Source organism: Dinoponera quadriceps, unplaced genomic scaffold (assembly GCF_001313825.1).
Source record: "Dinoponera quadriceps isolate SergipeBrazil2010 unplaced genomic scaffold, ASM131382v1 scaffold1850, whole genome shotgun sequence".
Taxonomy (NCBI): domain Eukaryota; kingdom Metazoa; phylum Arthropoda; class Insecta; order Hymenoptera; family Formicidae; genus Dinoponera; species Dinoponera quadriceps.
Window position 1 is genome coordinate 565,594 of NW_014556042.1, and position 17,781 is coordinate 583,374.

A 17,781-nucleotide genomic window follows, 5' to 3' on the forward strand; every position below is an offset into this window, starting at 1 on the left:
AGGGAGATTATCAATAAGGGTGCGAGTATATGAAAAATCCTCGCGAAATGGGACGAAAGGGGAGTACGTTGCACGTTTTCGGAATAAAATCTGGATATCGAATCAGTCGGAATATTCGGGCCTCGTTGTAGCAAAAGCGCGCCAATGACTTAACTATGACAATATCGATTTGTAGACACGTCTACATACGTACGTTATGTTTCGTATAAAACGCATATTGTATACATTGTCTATTGTACATTATATATTACTATTATTGTATTTATGGCACTTATGTGATTAGCGTAACGATATGAGTAACATGATGAACAAATTCTCGACAATACTACGAATTGCCAAGTTCGCGAAATAGAGCGAAATTCGGTACTATTAGCCTATTATAAGGAATTACGTATATCTATGATGACGTTGAAAGCAGTAACGTTGAATATCCGTAGACGCGAGAGAGAGAGAGAGAGAGAGAGAAAACAAGCGCGAATCCCCTGACACACACACGCATCTGTAACCGATATTTATATCCCTCTAAATCTCATCCGACTGCTTTCGACGGTTTTCTGTTTCTCTACGAAGGCACGGCCATTCGTATGCGCTCGTTCGAAGTGGCGAAGCCGCGATTAGTCGGAAATCTCTATAACGACGTTATGTATTTTGTATTTTTATATAGTTTGTAGAGAACAACGTCGAGAGTCTTGCTACGTGTCGACGACAAACATTCGTTACGGAAGTCGATGATGCTTTACGAAGCAGCTTGCGTCTGTGACGGAGCGCATGGTCCTCGCAGAGAAAGATATCCTCAAAGTATTCTCGGCACAACGTTTACAGTAACGCGAAACTGCAACGTGACAACGCGAAAAAAGAGAAGAGGGAAAACCAGTCGAACGAATCCAACGCGAAATTTGGATGGTTCTGGCGAACCGGAAACACGACACGAGAGGTAGATCCTTTTGCACGAGGGCTGCAAGAGGAATTTCTCGTGTCAATAATTATCAACTACACACCCGTGAATCATATCCCTGCCATATCGGATATCGTAACGAAGCGTATGAAAGTCTCGGGAACACGTTAACAATCCCTGTACTTAAATACTCCCGCGCGTTTTTCTGTAGACAGCGAGCGAGCGAGCGACCGACCGACACGTTCGCGCAAACAATCGATTAGTACATTCCATTTTTTACATATCTCACACGACGTATAATTACGCGCGTATAATTACACGGGGAAAGTGATACTGTCAGCGTCGAAATCGTAAATTCGGAATATCAACGACATATCACGCGAAGATTAAAATGCTGAAACGATCGTTATTGAACATTGCTGTCTACAGGAAGCAAGCGTACGTGGTACTCCTTCCTAAACAAAAAATATCTAACTATGTTACACGGGATGTCTTGAAAATATATATACCGGAGAACTGATGGAGTTCCGACAGATGTCTTGTTGCGTCAGGCTGTTATATTTTCATTTTAGATATTAAATAAATTAATAACCGTATTGCGCTCTTTGTGTCAAGAAAAGGGAAATATAAAATCGCGTTGATCACTAGCGTCTTGAAAACTTAGTTTGTAAAATTTGTAAATTTAAATCAGAAAAAATTAGAGATTCTTAAATTCGCCTAATTAAGGTACTTTCTAAGTGGTATATATGTTTTCAAAACATAACGTGTATTTTACAATGCTCAAGAGCTTGGACGCGGGATTGGGTAAGATCCGTATTAGTTTTAACGTGGTGCGACACACACGAGCGTGCACCACGATAAACGATTAACTTCCAGGTTTTACATAGATCGTAAAGATCCTCGATCGTGACGAGATTACCTCGTCTGTAGTATATCGCGCCGAATAAGCGAGCTTTATTCTTGCCGAGTGGCATAATAAATACTCACAGCGATCGCATTACGTCTGATCTTCCACGTGAACGAAATACGATTTCTCTTTTTTCCCGTAGATACGACGTTAAACCGTAAAACAAAATCTGCACTGTGCACTTTCGTGAATTGAAAATTTGTCGTAATATGTAGCGGTAATAGTGGAATTCAGGATCAAATTTCGCATTACTGCACGTTTAGAACCACAGTAGTCCCGGTAATTAAATATTCGTATCGCATATGCGGGCATATATGTGTACGTACACGAGAGAAAACGCGCGTGAATGAGTGCGTATGTGTGTGTATGTGCGTACGTGTAACTGTATATACCAATGTAAACAATGAACGAAGCTTTTAGACAGGTTGACTTTAACTTTACCGAAGCAAAACACAACAAGAAATGGCAAACGTTCAGGATCGCCGAAAATTGTAACACAAAATTTACGACAGAGATATTAATCCACATTAGCGAATTAAAATGCATACTTAGTACGTTATAATCTCAATATGAGTATGAATATCTAGGACTTTGAATCTATATTACACGCGTTATATATCCGGACGTGATGAAGCGTGAAGCTTTACTTGTGAAAAGTATGAAGAATCATACATTCTACTTATCGACAATAAATCTACTATACAATTTATCGACAATAAATATTATTCAAATGGAATTAGCGCTGGCCGTCGCTAAGATGATTAAATCTTATACACATATTGTATCGTCGCGGATAATAAAATTACGAACACGTATTTTCAATGAAGAGAGAACGGAATAAATCAATAAAAATATATATACATGTATATCACCACCCATATTGTGTGTATGTGTGTGTGAGTGTGTGTGTCTGTGTCTAATGGGCCACGTTAGCTTCGCTTGCTAGATTTAATATTTTTGTAATGACGCTTAGGGATAGTTGTATTTGTACCTTCATAGAATAATTTACACTACATTGTCGTATCTACGTATGGTGCGACGGAAACTAACTCATATAACAGCGGAATGTTTAATATCGGATTATAAGAGCGAACATACGAGAATTATATCGGATGAAGCGATAAGACTGCACGTCGGTTTCTCGAGAATATGAACTCGATTCTACCATCGAATAGGAAATTTCAATAGGCGCTTGTATCTTTCTTCCTCGATATCGCGAGAACATCGAGCGAGGCACCGATTTCGTTGACCGACTTTATTTCAGTAGGTCGACCGTTATTCGTTAATTAAAATAATGCGAGTAGCATAAACAGTTCCCCCCGTCCGCCGATTCTACGACGGTGGACTTGCTTTAGAAAGGAAAGCATGCACTTTCGATCGGTGCAATACGTATTTACGTTATGTATAAATATGTACTTAAGCGAACTTTGTTAGCGTCTGCGTTTACACCTCTCTAGAAGTAACGAATAATATTGGATATATGATCGCGCTAATGACTTTCGGCGGAACCAACAGTTGCGTGTTTGTATAGAGGCCTATATATACACATATATAAATGCCAAAAGAAGAGACATATGGTGAGACAGTAATGTGTGTACCTGTGTTAATCCACGTACTTCAGTTCCATAAATATCCTTCGATAAAAATGTTAAAAGGGTAAGTTCTTTATGTAAAATCAAATTCTTTGAAAATTTAGTAACACTAGTTTACTAATAAAAGAGAAGTTCCTTCTGAGAAAATCAAAACATGGACATTTTAGCAAGTTTCTGAATGTTTCTATAAAATTTTATTAGACTTTATTTTGAGAACTTAATTGTCCTTACAAATGGAATTTCTAAATTCTAATAAAATTCTAATGAAGAAAGAGAATAGCAGATTTTTCGAGTCATGCCCTTTTAACATTAAACGATTCAACTGCGCTATATTAATTGCGTTGCATTAACCCGTTAATTAATTTTATTATTTATCATTTTTTATCACATAATCAATTATCGTTATGGAACACTTATCTATGTTCTCCATTTTATATTTCACAATCTTAAGATATCAGAAATCAGAAATGCGTCCCAAACTATTATTGTAACAAGGAAGGCACTGAGATCAGCGGATTTGATTTAGCAAATTTCTAGCAAAACGTCGGTTTGATAGCCGTCGACGTTCGCAAGGTTAAACAGCAAGCAACGGCCATCTATGTTGGCCGTCGTGCACCATCTACTCTCAGCACAACCGCATAATACAAAACTAGGCGGTGCAAAACGCAGACGCTAATTCGCGGGAAGAGAGCTTACATACCAAGCTGCGGCACCGACATGTACGTCTCGCAATCCACCAGGAACTGTCCCGCCTGCACGGCTCCGAGGGCGAGGATCCTCTTCGACAGAAACTCGATCGTCTGTGGCCCGGTCCGGTTTTCAATCATCGGGTACTGCTGTAACCTGCCGACCACGAGTGATTCGTTTAACTTTACCGATTAATTAGGAAACAGATGTTTTCGCATCGAAGTGCAATTCGCGACATATTGAAGCTTATTAACAACGAGAACAATCCACCGACCGCGCGACATAACCTAACTTTCTCCACGCGCGCGACAAAGGACGCGAAAACACATACAGTACGGCAAACCAGGCATTCACAATACGACGATCGTACAATAGAAAGTGTCGCAAACTTATTATGAGCACGAGAAACACTTACACGGTGACACCCATCGCTCTAGTCCGGCCGAAGAAACGCACAGAAACACCGAACGACGTTGAGACGTGGATTACCCGGCGGACACTTGTTTACGTTCGTTGGTATCGAAGGACGCGCGGAATTTAAACGGACATTGCGGCAATGTGCTACGTCACCATCCACCTTGCTCGCGCGACGTGAAGTCAGCTGCATGCATCGATGACTCGCGTGCTTCGGCCGCTCATTGCTGTCGCAAGATGGCAGCACGGCGGCCATGCCGGCATAGTAATGCGTCCGGAAAATGGCGATATCTGTCGCGATACCTTTAAAGCAGCACTCGCAGTGTTTCGCCCGCGATAGAGTCGGCCGGTAGCGCATTTCGATAGTGATACGTTGAACGTGTCGTCGATTCGAATGTACGTACGAGCGGAGTGTTGTCGGGCAGGTAACAACGATCCGGACGACAATCGGGACTACGATTGGGACAACGATCGGCCGCCGTCGAATCGGAGGCACTTTGTAATAAGGTAGGAATAATGGATCAATCGCACGCCAGACATCGGCGTCGAGATCGGTGTTATTTTTCGACCGTAAATCTGAGGAAATGTGCGTACGTATCTCGCGGGGGTAATAACCTTGCGTTTACCGCGATTTTCAACCTTACGAATAGGTGTGCGTACGGTTGAAAATCGTAGTCACCATCCGTGCAGGCTGTTTACTACGATCCAGAGATATTATTGTATCTTTCGCCCAGTCGGGGACGCGTCTCTTTTGTCACGAATAAACCAGATGACCATTCTCACGTGATCGCAGAGCGTCGAGCCGGTTCCGATCCCGACATTTGGCAGATGCCTGTCCATATTTGGGCATCGATATCATTTTCGGCATTTGCTCTCGACGCGCGCGCGATCATTTCGTAGGCAACGCACCTGCATCTCCGTACGAAGCCGATTTAAATTCTTGGGATGTTACATATACTACACATTGCCAGAGAATTGTTTACTTTATATGCAGAATTTTATCTCGTACATACGATTGCAGTACGTTAAGTTAAATATATTCACACATGCACGCATATATTGTGTATGCGTGTGTTATACGCGCGCGGATGCATTTGATTCTTGTACAAATATTAATCGCAACTCCCTAAATGAAAGATTGAGCAAATATTGGTAAAAAAAAAAAAAAAAACGGAGCGTTTCCCTGCAGCAATGTTTAAACGAGATAAGTTACAATTTAATTGAATTCCCTTCTCTCTGCCGCTATTTCACTCGAATTAATAATTTCCTCGTACTACCGAGGTAACATCGAGGTGCTGGTAACAGCTTGTTCCTGTAATGATCTCGTAATTAATCGACGAGGTCTAACGTCGAGCGTCGAATCGTTTAACCAGTGATATTAGCGTAAACAACATCCGCTGAAATTGTACCGTAACACAATCAGGAAAAGCGGTAGCCGGTTTCGCGCCGCACGATGATGCCGGGACGTCTCAGTCACGGTTATCTAGTGAGACTTTCATCAACAAACGCGGAAACGAGAATACGAAATCACGCGATAGAGCGTACTTCTTAAGTACGTTTCCCCCGTCAGCAGGGTGAATTCTTATCGCCGTCGTTTGCCCGTGCAAATGCACGGGCGCGATGCAGCGCGGAACGAAAGGGCTGCGGCCATCGCGAATGAAATCCATGATGAATTCGTCGGAAGAGCGAGACGAAAAGGCGAAAAAAGCGGGTCATCGTGATTTAACGAGCGTTCGTGTTTCTGGGCCGCACATGAGATACCTCGATCGCGTCTGCACGTGTATCGCTCGCGATAATGTTCGGCGCACCAACGACGGCGAACCAATGTTCCAACGGCTCGACCTTCGATAAATGCAAAAACCGATAAGCGTGGAGGCGACAAATTGCTTTTCGAAGCTCGGGCAAATTCGGCTTTAATCGAAGCGCGTCTCGAGAAGCATTCGCTTCATTGTGGATTAATTAACCGATCCCGCTGCACCCGCGCCGTGAATAATTAGTAACGACGGGGTCATGTTACAAGAACATCGCGGCGAATTGTTGCTCGCAATTAGCGGAAACCGAAGTGCGGCTCTAATTACGGAGTTATTTAAGATTGTGGGTGTGTACGAGGATTGTGCACTCCGCCGAGTTAAACTTTAATAGGTCAAATTGCTCGCGAAATCCGACGTTTTAGCGTGGTTCGTGCCACGAATGTCGTTTTGACAAGAATTTAATATGAGACTTAATCACATGGATATTAAACGTCGCGAGATAATTTAAAACTCGCGGGACACGATGCGACTCGCTTAGATTTTCCCGAGACAACGGACCGATCTTGGTATTAGAGAACACATTTCCACCAGCGCCTTTTGCAGGCCGCTTCATCAACCGCTTCATCATAAGTGGTAATTAATGTCTCGGTACGGGCACAAGCCGCTATTCGTTAAAAAGTTTCATGCGACGTGACGCGGCAACTCGCGCGTTTATTTACCACGGCAATTTTACAGCAGCTTCTCGGTTACGAAAATAACAAAGTCGACCGTCGGTTGTCTTATCTCTCTCCAACGTCTGTTTTCTTTGAATAAATACACACGTTATTGAAATATCAAGTAAAAAGTAAAAATGCAACGTGGAACAGTTCTTATCGTTATCGGTGCTTGAATAATTTTCGCATTTTCATGGCTGTTGTTCGGCGAACGAGGTCGTATGTCAATTTTCCTGGTACAGCCTATTTATGTTATTCACATTTTGTCTTTACAACGATGGGAGGCAATATAATTTTCTAAAGTACTCTAAGCTCCAAAGTACCACAGAGTGCAATATATATGTTTATCTGTCGAGAGACACGCACAACGATCGCTGTAATCTCGTTCACGGAAAAGCGATGTTCCCGGAAAATCAAGAAAGTTCTTTTTAGCAGTTAGTGGTAGTTAGTAAGTGAATAAAAGTTAGTAAATGCGGAAACGTTATCGATTGGCTAAAGTACGGCTAAACAAAACCGGGCGTCGATCGTCTCCGAGATATTCGCCGACCGGAAAATATCACCGGATGTTCCTTGTTACGTGAGCTGAACGTCGAAACTGACCGTTTCTCGCCGAACACGTATCGTTAAATGTATCGTCGCTATTTAACACTAGAGTCGCGGCAGTTTTTTCTCTCCCAGAACCGCGAATAGGTCACTTTTGATCTACTTCTTTTTTTATAATTATCCGTTGGCTTTTTTAATTTTATGATACTGTTTAATTATTTTATGATAGAGAAAATTTCCCAGTGACGAAAATCCAAAGAAACGAGGAAAAAGAATCTACAAGTGGATAAAAATATGACCCAGCCGTTCTAATGTTAAAATGACGGACAATCCAAGATGGGCGATAAATAAATCAAAAATTGGCAATTTAATTTATTTAAATTTAACATTTGTCACCGTCGAAATCGGTCGAGCTCGATTCATTATTGTCAATATCTTCGAAAAGTACTCTTCTGTCTAATTAATTTCTCGTTATCTGAAATTTATCATAAGTTCGTCGAGTTCGCAGTCGCGAAGGAAAGCAACGATCGAAAGTGACGGGATGAATCGCGGGATTGTTATCGTGGCGTAAAAGTAGGTGGAAATTATTTTCCTTCGCTACGCGTCTAAGTCCCACTTAACTTGGGCTCACGCGAATGAGTATACAATTTATTTCAGCCGCGCTGAAAAATCAAGGGAATTTATAAACTCGACGCGTTGCTCGTTCCGGTCCAGATCCGGGGCGACTTTTGATACACCGAACTTTTGATCTGCATTGAAAATAGAATCGCGTGTGCTATAGCGAAGTAATCTGTCGAATAAATTAGAGAAATCGCGTGCACGAATCGACGTGGTAGATTGAATCTCCGTGCACAATTTAATCGCAAGAAGGAGAATATGTCGCAGAAACGAGCGCGAAGCGGTAACGCCGCGTGTGAATGCCCGCTCTGTAGTCTCCGTCCTTAATAAAATGTACGCGCAGAGAAAAAGTGATGCACAGAACGGTCATGAAAGAGAGTCAGAACTTCAGACAGACAGAAGCGACCTTTATCGTATTACAAAGCGGTTATGCAACTACCATTCTTTCTTTACAAAGTCAAGTCTATAAACCCGGTTAAATTTATTAAGCGTCGATTCGCTCAAAAGCGAAAGCACGCTTCGTGAATCGCGAGATTGTCGAGCCTTTCTTCGCACTTTTCCGAGAAAAATTTGTTTTCCTCACGTGCAATCTAGCCGACAAAATAAAAAATAATAATTTGGCATCTACACAGTAAAAAAGAAAATGTTAATTTTAGTATGTCTCGAGAAGCCCGTTCTAAATTTTGTGTTAAAATAACATATTTGTCGTGTGCTATTTTTTAACACACTGAAAGTGCGAATTATTTGACACAAACACATACGAACGAAAGATTTTTTACTGTATACACGTTCGCGGGTCAAGGGTTAAACATTTCGCGGTTCTCCTTTCGTTAAGAATCTCCGTCACATTGCGGAGCTTTCTCTCTCGTAAAGACCTCTCGCCATTCGAGTCCTGGACAAGTCCTTCGATCGAAACGGGCCATTCTTCTTCCTCGCTGCTCGTAAAAACCAGCTCGCTGGATCCGGTTGGGGTGAATATCGTTGAATAGAATAATCATAGTCCACGCTCGCTCTAAGCTGAACAAACAGTCGTCACTCTAATCGAGCAACGAGGCGGCCCCGCGGATCGTTTAAAACGCTCGTCGTAAATAGCGTGCGGCATATCCATCTGTACTCAATGAAACACGGGAGCGACTTTAGGTCGGCAAAAAAAATATTTGTATGAATGAAACGGAAAGAAAGAACGGAGAGAAAGAGAGAGGCTGACGTTGAAACTGCACCGCGAATAAATCCACGTCGCTCGAAGAGCTTGTATAAATTCTCGACGTCGAGCTGCGAGCCTTTTCGGAATTATTCCGTAATTGTAGTTACACGCGTCGTAATCTCTCCGTTGGCACTGGACGGGCGGATTTAACGCGACACGACGAACATCGATTCGACTTCACCAGTGGTACGCAGTAGCGCGATCAAATACACGAAGGGTCGTTAAGACAAGCCAACCACGTCGCGGATGTACATAAGAATACGATGCTTGTCTCTGTTTGCTCAGGCACTCCGCGTAACTGGCCGTTTCGCGACGATCGCCGCGGTTCGAACGCGAGTTTTCACAGCCGATGTCCTCTTTCCCTCGCGTTCCTCCGCGTCCTCCAGTGAAATACCCCGGAACGAGCCGAGTCGTTTCTATTTCCAGTCCCGTCCCGGAGCCTTCCTCGCGCAATCTCCTCCTCTTTCTCTGTCCCGGGCTCTCTTCTTCCGTCGGAGCGCAATCGCATCTTCCGTTGCCCGATCTCTTTGAGTTCTCTCCCGAGGCTCGACGAGCTTTCTCGCGGAAACTCGGACGACGTTGCTCGCGCTGTAGACGCTCGGCTGGAAATTGCGCGAAACTTTCTTCGGTCGTTCAGGATTATCTCGCACGCGACGCCTTGTAAGACACTCGCAAGTGTTACGAAATCGAAACGCGCGGATCCTCGCGGCTCCCATCCGCTGTACGCTATAAAGCCAAGGCTGCCGCGAAGTTTATTGCCCCGCGAGATATCTTCAAAGTCCATCCGTCGTTTTATCGCACGGTTGAATATACGGCCCGTTAATGTTCCCAACATCGGTATATCGAGCGCGGTATTTATGCGCCGAGAGTGTAACACAGAGAGTTCAGACGATTGATTTACCGTTCGGTCTATATCGGTAGTAGTCAGTTTTTTTACGCTCGCCCAAAGCGAATTAGTCATCGCGTGTTTAATCCGCCGCACGACGGAACCGTCTTACGTTCGCAGCTTACGCGGACCAGCTGGAATGTTATTACAGGACCCGAATGCAAGCTCCGAACCAAATTCCAAACATAATGTAGCAGACGGTTGGCGTCTCGTCGGGGGCATCTGTTCGCATTACGGGCGAGTTGAACGCAAACGCACGCGAATGTTATATGGAGCATTATTAGTCTGCGCGCATCCCTTATTTTAATGAAGAGAACATTCCTCGCACCCGCGCACCGACTGAAGCGCGCTCGAATGGTAAGTTATCTCTTTCTCGCTCTTTCTCTCTTCGTACTCGCTCCGACTCGGAAACCTAAGTAGTACATGATACCGGATGTTATCTCCCAAGTAGCTAACTCGCGTGTATCGTCGAACGCTTAAACATTTAATGCTATTTGCATCGCTCGTGCGCGCGATATCGATCGTGGAGCGTTCGTCCCGTATAAGTCCTCGAGGGTTTCATCGAGGACATCGCGTGACAAGGATGTACGGATCGGCGAAGGGTGCGTTTACCGTCGCGATTTCACGATCACGGGTGGTCCACGCGACGTCGATTTATTTTCTTTTTTTCCCCCGTACCGTGCGCACCGGCAATCTTTCTGTAAAAACAGCGATGCGTCAATGCCATCGCGAGACATCTGGCTCGGTCATAAAGATTCTCTCGGTAAGTTCACCGTGGCGGGCGGGAAGTAGGCGAGATGAGGAGGAGTAGTGGTAGGTTTGCCGGTTGTGGTGTATGAAGTGAAAACGAGAAGGGCGAAGAGCAGCGGCGGAATGGAAAAAAAGGAAAGAAATCAGCGCGCAGAATAGAGCGAGAGAGTGGCCGACGCGCGAGAAGGATGTGGTAACGCTTAACCGGCGAGATGAATCCCTCGAGTTGGAACGAATTCTCACCCGGTGACGTCATCGTTCCCGTGAACTCTGAACCAATGACCGGTGAATCAAGGCAATATTTATAGAAACCGCGATGCAAGCGCGATATTCTTGTAAAACGAAAGCAGAACCGCTAATTCGCGTTTTGTTTGGGCCGACGTAAGTTAACCGGTTAAGCGGTGACCATTTTAAGCTCAAAAGCCGATTACGAGGAATGAGCGTGTTTTCGTATCTATAAACCGCCATGCTTTGATCGCACCACCAAAGAGATTTTCCGCCGCGACGCGTTTGCCTCGCGGAATAAAATCGCGGTACTTAATCATTCCGCTGGCTAGCGAGAATGTACATACATTCGCCACTCGACGAGCGTGCAAGGAAAGAAGCGGCACAAAAGAGGGAAGAAGAAGAGATCACCTCTTTGTGTTCGCCGGGATGAGCAAGAATATACATCGTAGCTTCCAGAGAAAGCGGAATTTTCCCGTGTATTAAAGTAAATGAGCTTACGGCGGCCGCTGCTCCCACGTGTAAGCTCGAGCCATCGTCCTTTCGCCGGGTTTGCAGATCTCCTTTGTTTTTTTTTTACCCCAACCCGTGGATAATTCATTTTACATAATTTCCCTGCCGTTGTCCTATGAATCTTTATTCTCTTGGAAATTAAACGCGTGCGTCGGAGATAGAGTAAAAAGATCACGGTACCGTGTGTATCGGCATAACCATATCCGACGAGTGAGTGAGCTTCCCTCTTTGGGCACAAGGGGTACATAAACATTTACGCGAATTCACTAAGGGATCTTCGCGTCGAACCAATATGTTCTCTCGAAATATCGTGCGCTTCGATATAGCGCGAATTTATGTACTTTGCGACGTTTTCTTAATACAGTTTTGGAGTTATGCATATTATTATGTACACGAATATATTCTTTTTATATTATACACGAGCCAAGTTTTTAAATTTGACTCATTCTCTCTCATAATGGTAACTTTCTTACAAACGGCGCACGACAGCGCAGGCCCTCGTAATGATACCAACGGCACCGCATGAGTGCCGCACAAAGCGCCCAAATGAATACGCCGGTCCGCAAGGGGAAATGCGGCGGATGCGACGATCCTTAGTATTCAACGCGAGCGACGCAAACGTTTAAGAATCTCAGCGAGGCAGAAGGGAGAAGCTCGAAACAACCGGCGGCTCTTCACGAGACGTGAATCGGCGAAATGTTGCTCGGGCGAGACAAAGTCGTGATAAAGTAAAGTCGAGCATACCCGGATGACGACCCGATTTCGCTTTTCGTAACATCTCGAGCTTTCGGCTTGTCGTTTTGCCGGGAAACTCGCCCGGCGCGGCGGTTTCAAAGTATCGCGTGCCTGAAACATAATTACGACAGTATTCCGTTTGACGGAATATTGCACGGGCGATTCAAGCTTCCGATTAATGAACATTGCAAGTAGGAAGCTCGAAGAATAACCGGACGTACGTGGATATCGATGGAATCTGATCTTATTTACCGGTGAATCCATCGACCGATAAGGTCAGATACTCTCTTAAGTTGAATCAGTGAAAATGTCACTAATTAAATCAATGAAACAATATTCTATCGATAATTATATGAATGTTTCCTTAAGAAAAAGTACTGATTAGTTGCATTAGTAACTGATAAATGTTCAAATTAACTAATGATATTCTATCAATTGCTGACGCAAATTATTTAGTCATATTTGGAGTATGGTGACAGATTCAAGAACTAGAGATTTCGAATCCCACCAAGATAAAAGCGTGTCTCCCAAATAAACTATAAATTAAATCAATTAAGCATAATTAAAAATATTTCAAGCAAAACCATTGACTATACTTTAAGAGCGGGATTAAGATAATAAAAGAGAAATAATAAATCAGATCTTTGTTCACTGTTTATGCAGTTAGATTTCTCCGACGGAAACAATTGCTGCTATTAACAGATTTTTGTAGCAACTTTTTGTTGATTTGCAATATATATTTATAGCTATGATCACTAGTATAGTATATACTTATAACTATAATTACATACTAATGACTATTGACTGCTTATCTGTGACAATATACTGATTGCACTTTAGAGAGTACCATCTGTACGTGATCATCTCGGAGTGATCTCATCTCACATTTCTATTCTCTGATTCTTATACAGAATTTTAAGACCGATGCCGTTTGAATATATTGCTCGAAGCAATCGTATGCGTAGGTTCTTTCTGACACGCCGGGTACATAGCAAGTCATAGAACGCTTAATAGCACGGGCACGTTAATTACTTGCTCTGCGCGTCGAGCAAACTAACGCGACGCAACAATCTGAATTCTAAAGCGTCCGTCGTTTTTATCATCACTAATGACGTAATCGTGAGAGAATTGCGACTGCACAGACATTAAGTGTATCTTCTTTAGCGCTGATGTCATTTGCAGATCTGCGATTCGCGAAAGCCATCTCTTCCGATGAGATATATGCGGAGTATGCCGTGAGTTTCGCTTCGACGTTGATTTAATTTATGACTCACGATCGCGGTTACCGGAACACTTAACGTCGAGGATCAGAAGTTATCATGATGGATGATAAACGATAAAACCACTGAAAAAAAAACCTCAGTTCCAATGTCGAAGTTGCAAGGTATCTGAAATTTCGTAAAGCTGCAATATGATTACTTATCTCGGGGGATTTAAACGAAAAATACACGTACTCGCTCGGGCACTGTTTGAGAAATAAATCGTCACTGTTTCTCCCCGTGCGGATACACTCGTGCGCGTGTGCGCTTGTGAGCCACTTCCACACGAGAAGCGGATACCGGGCTTTCCTGTCTATACGTAGCGCTGTAAGTGCCCAAGGCACATACTTCTATCGTCGTCCGTATCTTCCTGAACCCACCTTATATGGCGCAGCAGCAACGGCGTTTCCCACTTGCCCGCGCGAGTGGCTTAATACAATTCGATACTAAGGCGTTTTAGCGGAACAGTGTGTGTTTGATGACGCGAACTCCAACGAGTGACGCGAATGTGCCAATTAAATTACGAACAGTGCCAGATGCGTATCGCATTGCGACCAGATACAGCCCGCCTCTTTATAATTCGCTCTTTATTTCGCGTCAAGATTCATCAGAGCTCTCTGTCAGAGCTCACGAGAGAAAATTGCGCGAGTCGTATGATCGGAGGCAGCTCGCGCAATAATCGCATCTGTTAATCGCAGAACGATGGACTGCTTTGATTTTTAGCTGGGATCACGGAAAATCAATCGTAACGTTCGCGAGGCCGTTTTATTATCATGGTTCTTATAATCATTTCAAAAATTCGGTTTCCTCTAAATAAACCAACGTGCGTTTGATTGTCCACTTTCTGGTCAATTCAACTATAATTTTCTATCAGCGGTACGGATGTTCCATTTGTAAGTCCATAATTAACCAGTATAAAGAGCCAAGACATCTTTCCGTTGCCAATCGTTGCCATACGCCAGTGGCCGTGAAATTACAACACCAACATTCAGCGAATCAAAACATTCGAGACTTTCGAGGCGGTCGAATCTACCTGCTTGCGTTGTGTGTACGAATATTTTTACGTTCCGTGTTCCGTCGCGCGTTACATCAGGTTGGCAAGCGATCCGTACATCATATTTCCAACTTTTTTTTATCATAGTAGACAATATACAGTTTTTATTTATATAGTTAATTTGCCTTAAACATAATAAATAATATTTGATAAATTGAGTCTTCCTTAAATGCGGCGTATATATACCGGAGTTACCTTACATATTTCCAGGCCTATTGAGTCGTTTATCACAGATTTCCAACTTGACAGAATGTCTGAACTTACCGAAAATAAAGAGATTTTTAGGTAACGATGTTTACAAATATAGAACCAGAATTTCGTTTCTGGATATGTTCAATATGCGCTAGTTGCGAGGCGGAGGAAGGATCTCTTATAGGACAAGACCGGATTATTTGCGGGAATCGCGCGAGTCAATGTTCATTCAGTTTGGCGAGCACAGGTGCCCTACGAAAATACGAACGGCATAGCTCGTACATCGCGCGGCGCCGAACGTACGAGCTTTATATCACGGGTCTCGGTAGAGACGTCAGCCGCAGAGAAAAATGTTAAACACGGCTACAAGATACGGGGTGGGAGTGAAAACTGCACGTGTCTGGGTTTCCGATTTTTCATCGTTTCATCGGGGATCACCGATGCGTCCTGACGGGCTCCGTACCCGTTGCGAATAATGTACCAGACGTTTCCTGCGCGCCCTGCGTCGTGCTCGCAGTGCCTCTCATCTCCCGGCTTGATGAGCTTTCGGCTTTTCCGTCCGACAGCGCGTTCCGGTAGACGATACCGATAGGTCCCGACAGTTTCGCGGACCTGTCTCTCGACATAGCACACCGGATCTGATCGCCTCGGCGTTCGCGCTGTCCCTTCGCATTTTCGAGGACTCTCAACTTAGCTCTTCCGGGCAGAAGCTTTCGTCCCGCGCGACCCTAGATTTAAGCACATTCCCGGCGATGTTCCCGCCGACGCGATACTCGGTAATGGTGTACCCAACAACTTATGGCTTTACCGGCCTCGCAGCCGCAAACGAAATTATTCGCGGTTCAGACAACCGGAATGTCGCATTCTCTTCGTAACGACTTCGAAGGTGTTTCAAAGGTACGTAACGTTCCGACGTTGCAGGGACGCTCATTCCGCTTTTCCTCGAAACGATGCTGCAATCCCCGCTTTCTCGTATCGTTGCGTTAATTATCGAAGACGCAATGACTTAGCAACCGTAGACTGTCGCAACAGGTATCCGTTCGTCGTCCGTGATATTTGTTTTCGTCAAGCTCTGTCGCTATAAAAATCTTCCCGTCTGTCGCGTGCTGGATCTTACTCACTATTCACGCTCGAAGTTCTCGTATTTTATATCTATAACAGGCACTCACCCACGCGCGGCGAGAAAAGTCTCTCTATATATTTTATTGGGTGAAACGAAGGTGAGCGAAACTGATCGTTTAATTTCGAAGTGTCTCGACTTGAGATCCGCGAGAGGCGAGCGCACTTTATCGCGCCGCGTCGTCCCGATTTCATAACGTTTTATCTTATCTCCCTTTTGGATCCTAAAGCGCAAGTGGGACCCGTCGTAGGTGTCTAACAGTCACAGGAGGAGATGCAATTCTCATAGAGTTTTACGGTCCGGTATGGAACGTTTCTCGGATTGATGCGACTGTAACAGCCGTTCTGCTTTACGGCTAACGTCGTACAGGAAAGCGTCGTATAACTTATATGCACTGGAAACTATAGGTCTGTATTTCGAAAGCTCCCATTATGCAACGTGCGAGCGGAGAGGCGACTTTTTTCATCGCGTCACGTTTGCAAGCTTTATAACGTGACACGTTGGACCGGCACTCAGTTATTCACCCGTGAGAATTATTCATCGCCCGTGTGTATTAGAAATCGCACGCACGCTCGCGCACACGCGTACGCCCGCCAGTAAAATAAAATAAAACGGAACCAAATAGCTCTTGTCGTGTTATATCGAAAGAGAGAGAGAGAGAGAGAAACGGCTGCTTTCATTATTACACGCGCTTCGGAGTCAGCTGTAGCGTGCGATATCAACGTCGATATATCGTCAATATCGCCGAGAATCCTGTCACTTTCCGCAGTGTCGATTTGGTGTTATCTGAAGACCGAGCGGCACGACGCTTTCGAAATAAACTTCAAATAATGCCCGTGACAGGTTCGATGATGCTGTTCCGTTATCAGCGATTCTCAACGCGTAAACACGGAAACTTTATCTCGCGTCCCCTGTCGCATTTTGTCGAAAACGGACGCGCGCGTACCATTGTCGATCGTATTAAGAGCCAAATCCCGCTGTAATCGCCCCTTTATAATACCGTTATAATGCCGATATTAACGTGTCGCCATGTCACGTCAATTTGAGTGGCACTCTCCGCTCGTATTATTCGAATCGTTAGACTCCTCGATAATAATTATCTTCCTCCGGCCTCTCATAAATCACAGCGGACACACGTACCCTGCAGACGTACGTATATAAATTCGGCAACGTGAATCGTTGCGTTAAGGACTTTTTTTACCTGCGTCACGCTTAAGGCATTTTTGAGCTCGCGAACGGCTCCGCATCCGCTTGAGCTCAAGCCGGGGGTATAACGGCGGCCTCCCGTGCGTAATTTCCTGAATATTCAAACGAGGCGCGATATCGAAGCTTCGTGCTTGCGGTCTCGCGAAGTTACCTCGAGGAATAATTTCGCCAGTGCACCACTGTCTGCTTACTCGGGACAAATAGGTATGCAGTTATTCTGAGACTGCCGGGGTGAATGCCCACGTTCACGTGGGCCGCGGTTGCAGTCCCTCCGCGGGTTCGCAAAAGCTCAAATCAAATATCGCCGGATAGCGAGCGAGGGCGCCAAGGCATGGGTCTTTAATAGTTGCAATAATGCGTTGATTGTTTTGGCCCGGCGCAGGCCGCGCTTCAGGCGACTCGATTCACAATTGGACCCGACAAAGGATCCAATATGTGCCACTATAGACGGAATAACGGTATCATTGATGTTCTGAGAATTTGCATAAAATCGGCTAGGATGACGTGTAACAGCTTG

At 44.4% G+C, this 17,781-nt stretch overlaps 2 protein-coding genes across 5 annotated transcripts in view; one reads left to right on the forward strand and one right to left on the reverse strand.

The window, feature by feature from the left end:
• The window catches only part of LOC106746475 (mediator of RNA polymerase II transcription subunit 20), a 139,138-nt gene that overhangs the window by 90,976 nt on the left and 30,381 nt on the right, over positions 1–17,781 (reverse strand). For 2 of the 3 annotated variants that reach the window (XM_014623099.1, XM_014623100.1), the window contains exon 3: positions 4,095–4,237. In XM_014623099.1, coding sequence (XP_014478585.1) covers positions 4,095–4,237 — 143 coding nt within the window. Of the gene's footprint in view, positions 1–4,094; positions 4,238–4,496; positions 4,654–17,781 lie in introns of those variants that run through there. The other variant, XM_014623101.1, reaches the window with a different exon arrangement.
• The window catches only part of LOC106746472 (dystroglycan), a 73,900-nt gene continuing 60,948 nt past the window's right edge, over positions 4,830–17,781 (forward strand). For both annotated transcript variants that reach the window (XM_014623095.1, XM_014623094.1), the window contains exon 1: positions 4,830–5,002. The gene's annotated coding sequence lies outside the window, so the exon portion shown is untranslated. The remainder of the gene's footprint in view (positions 5,003–17,781) is intronic.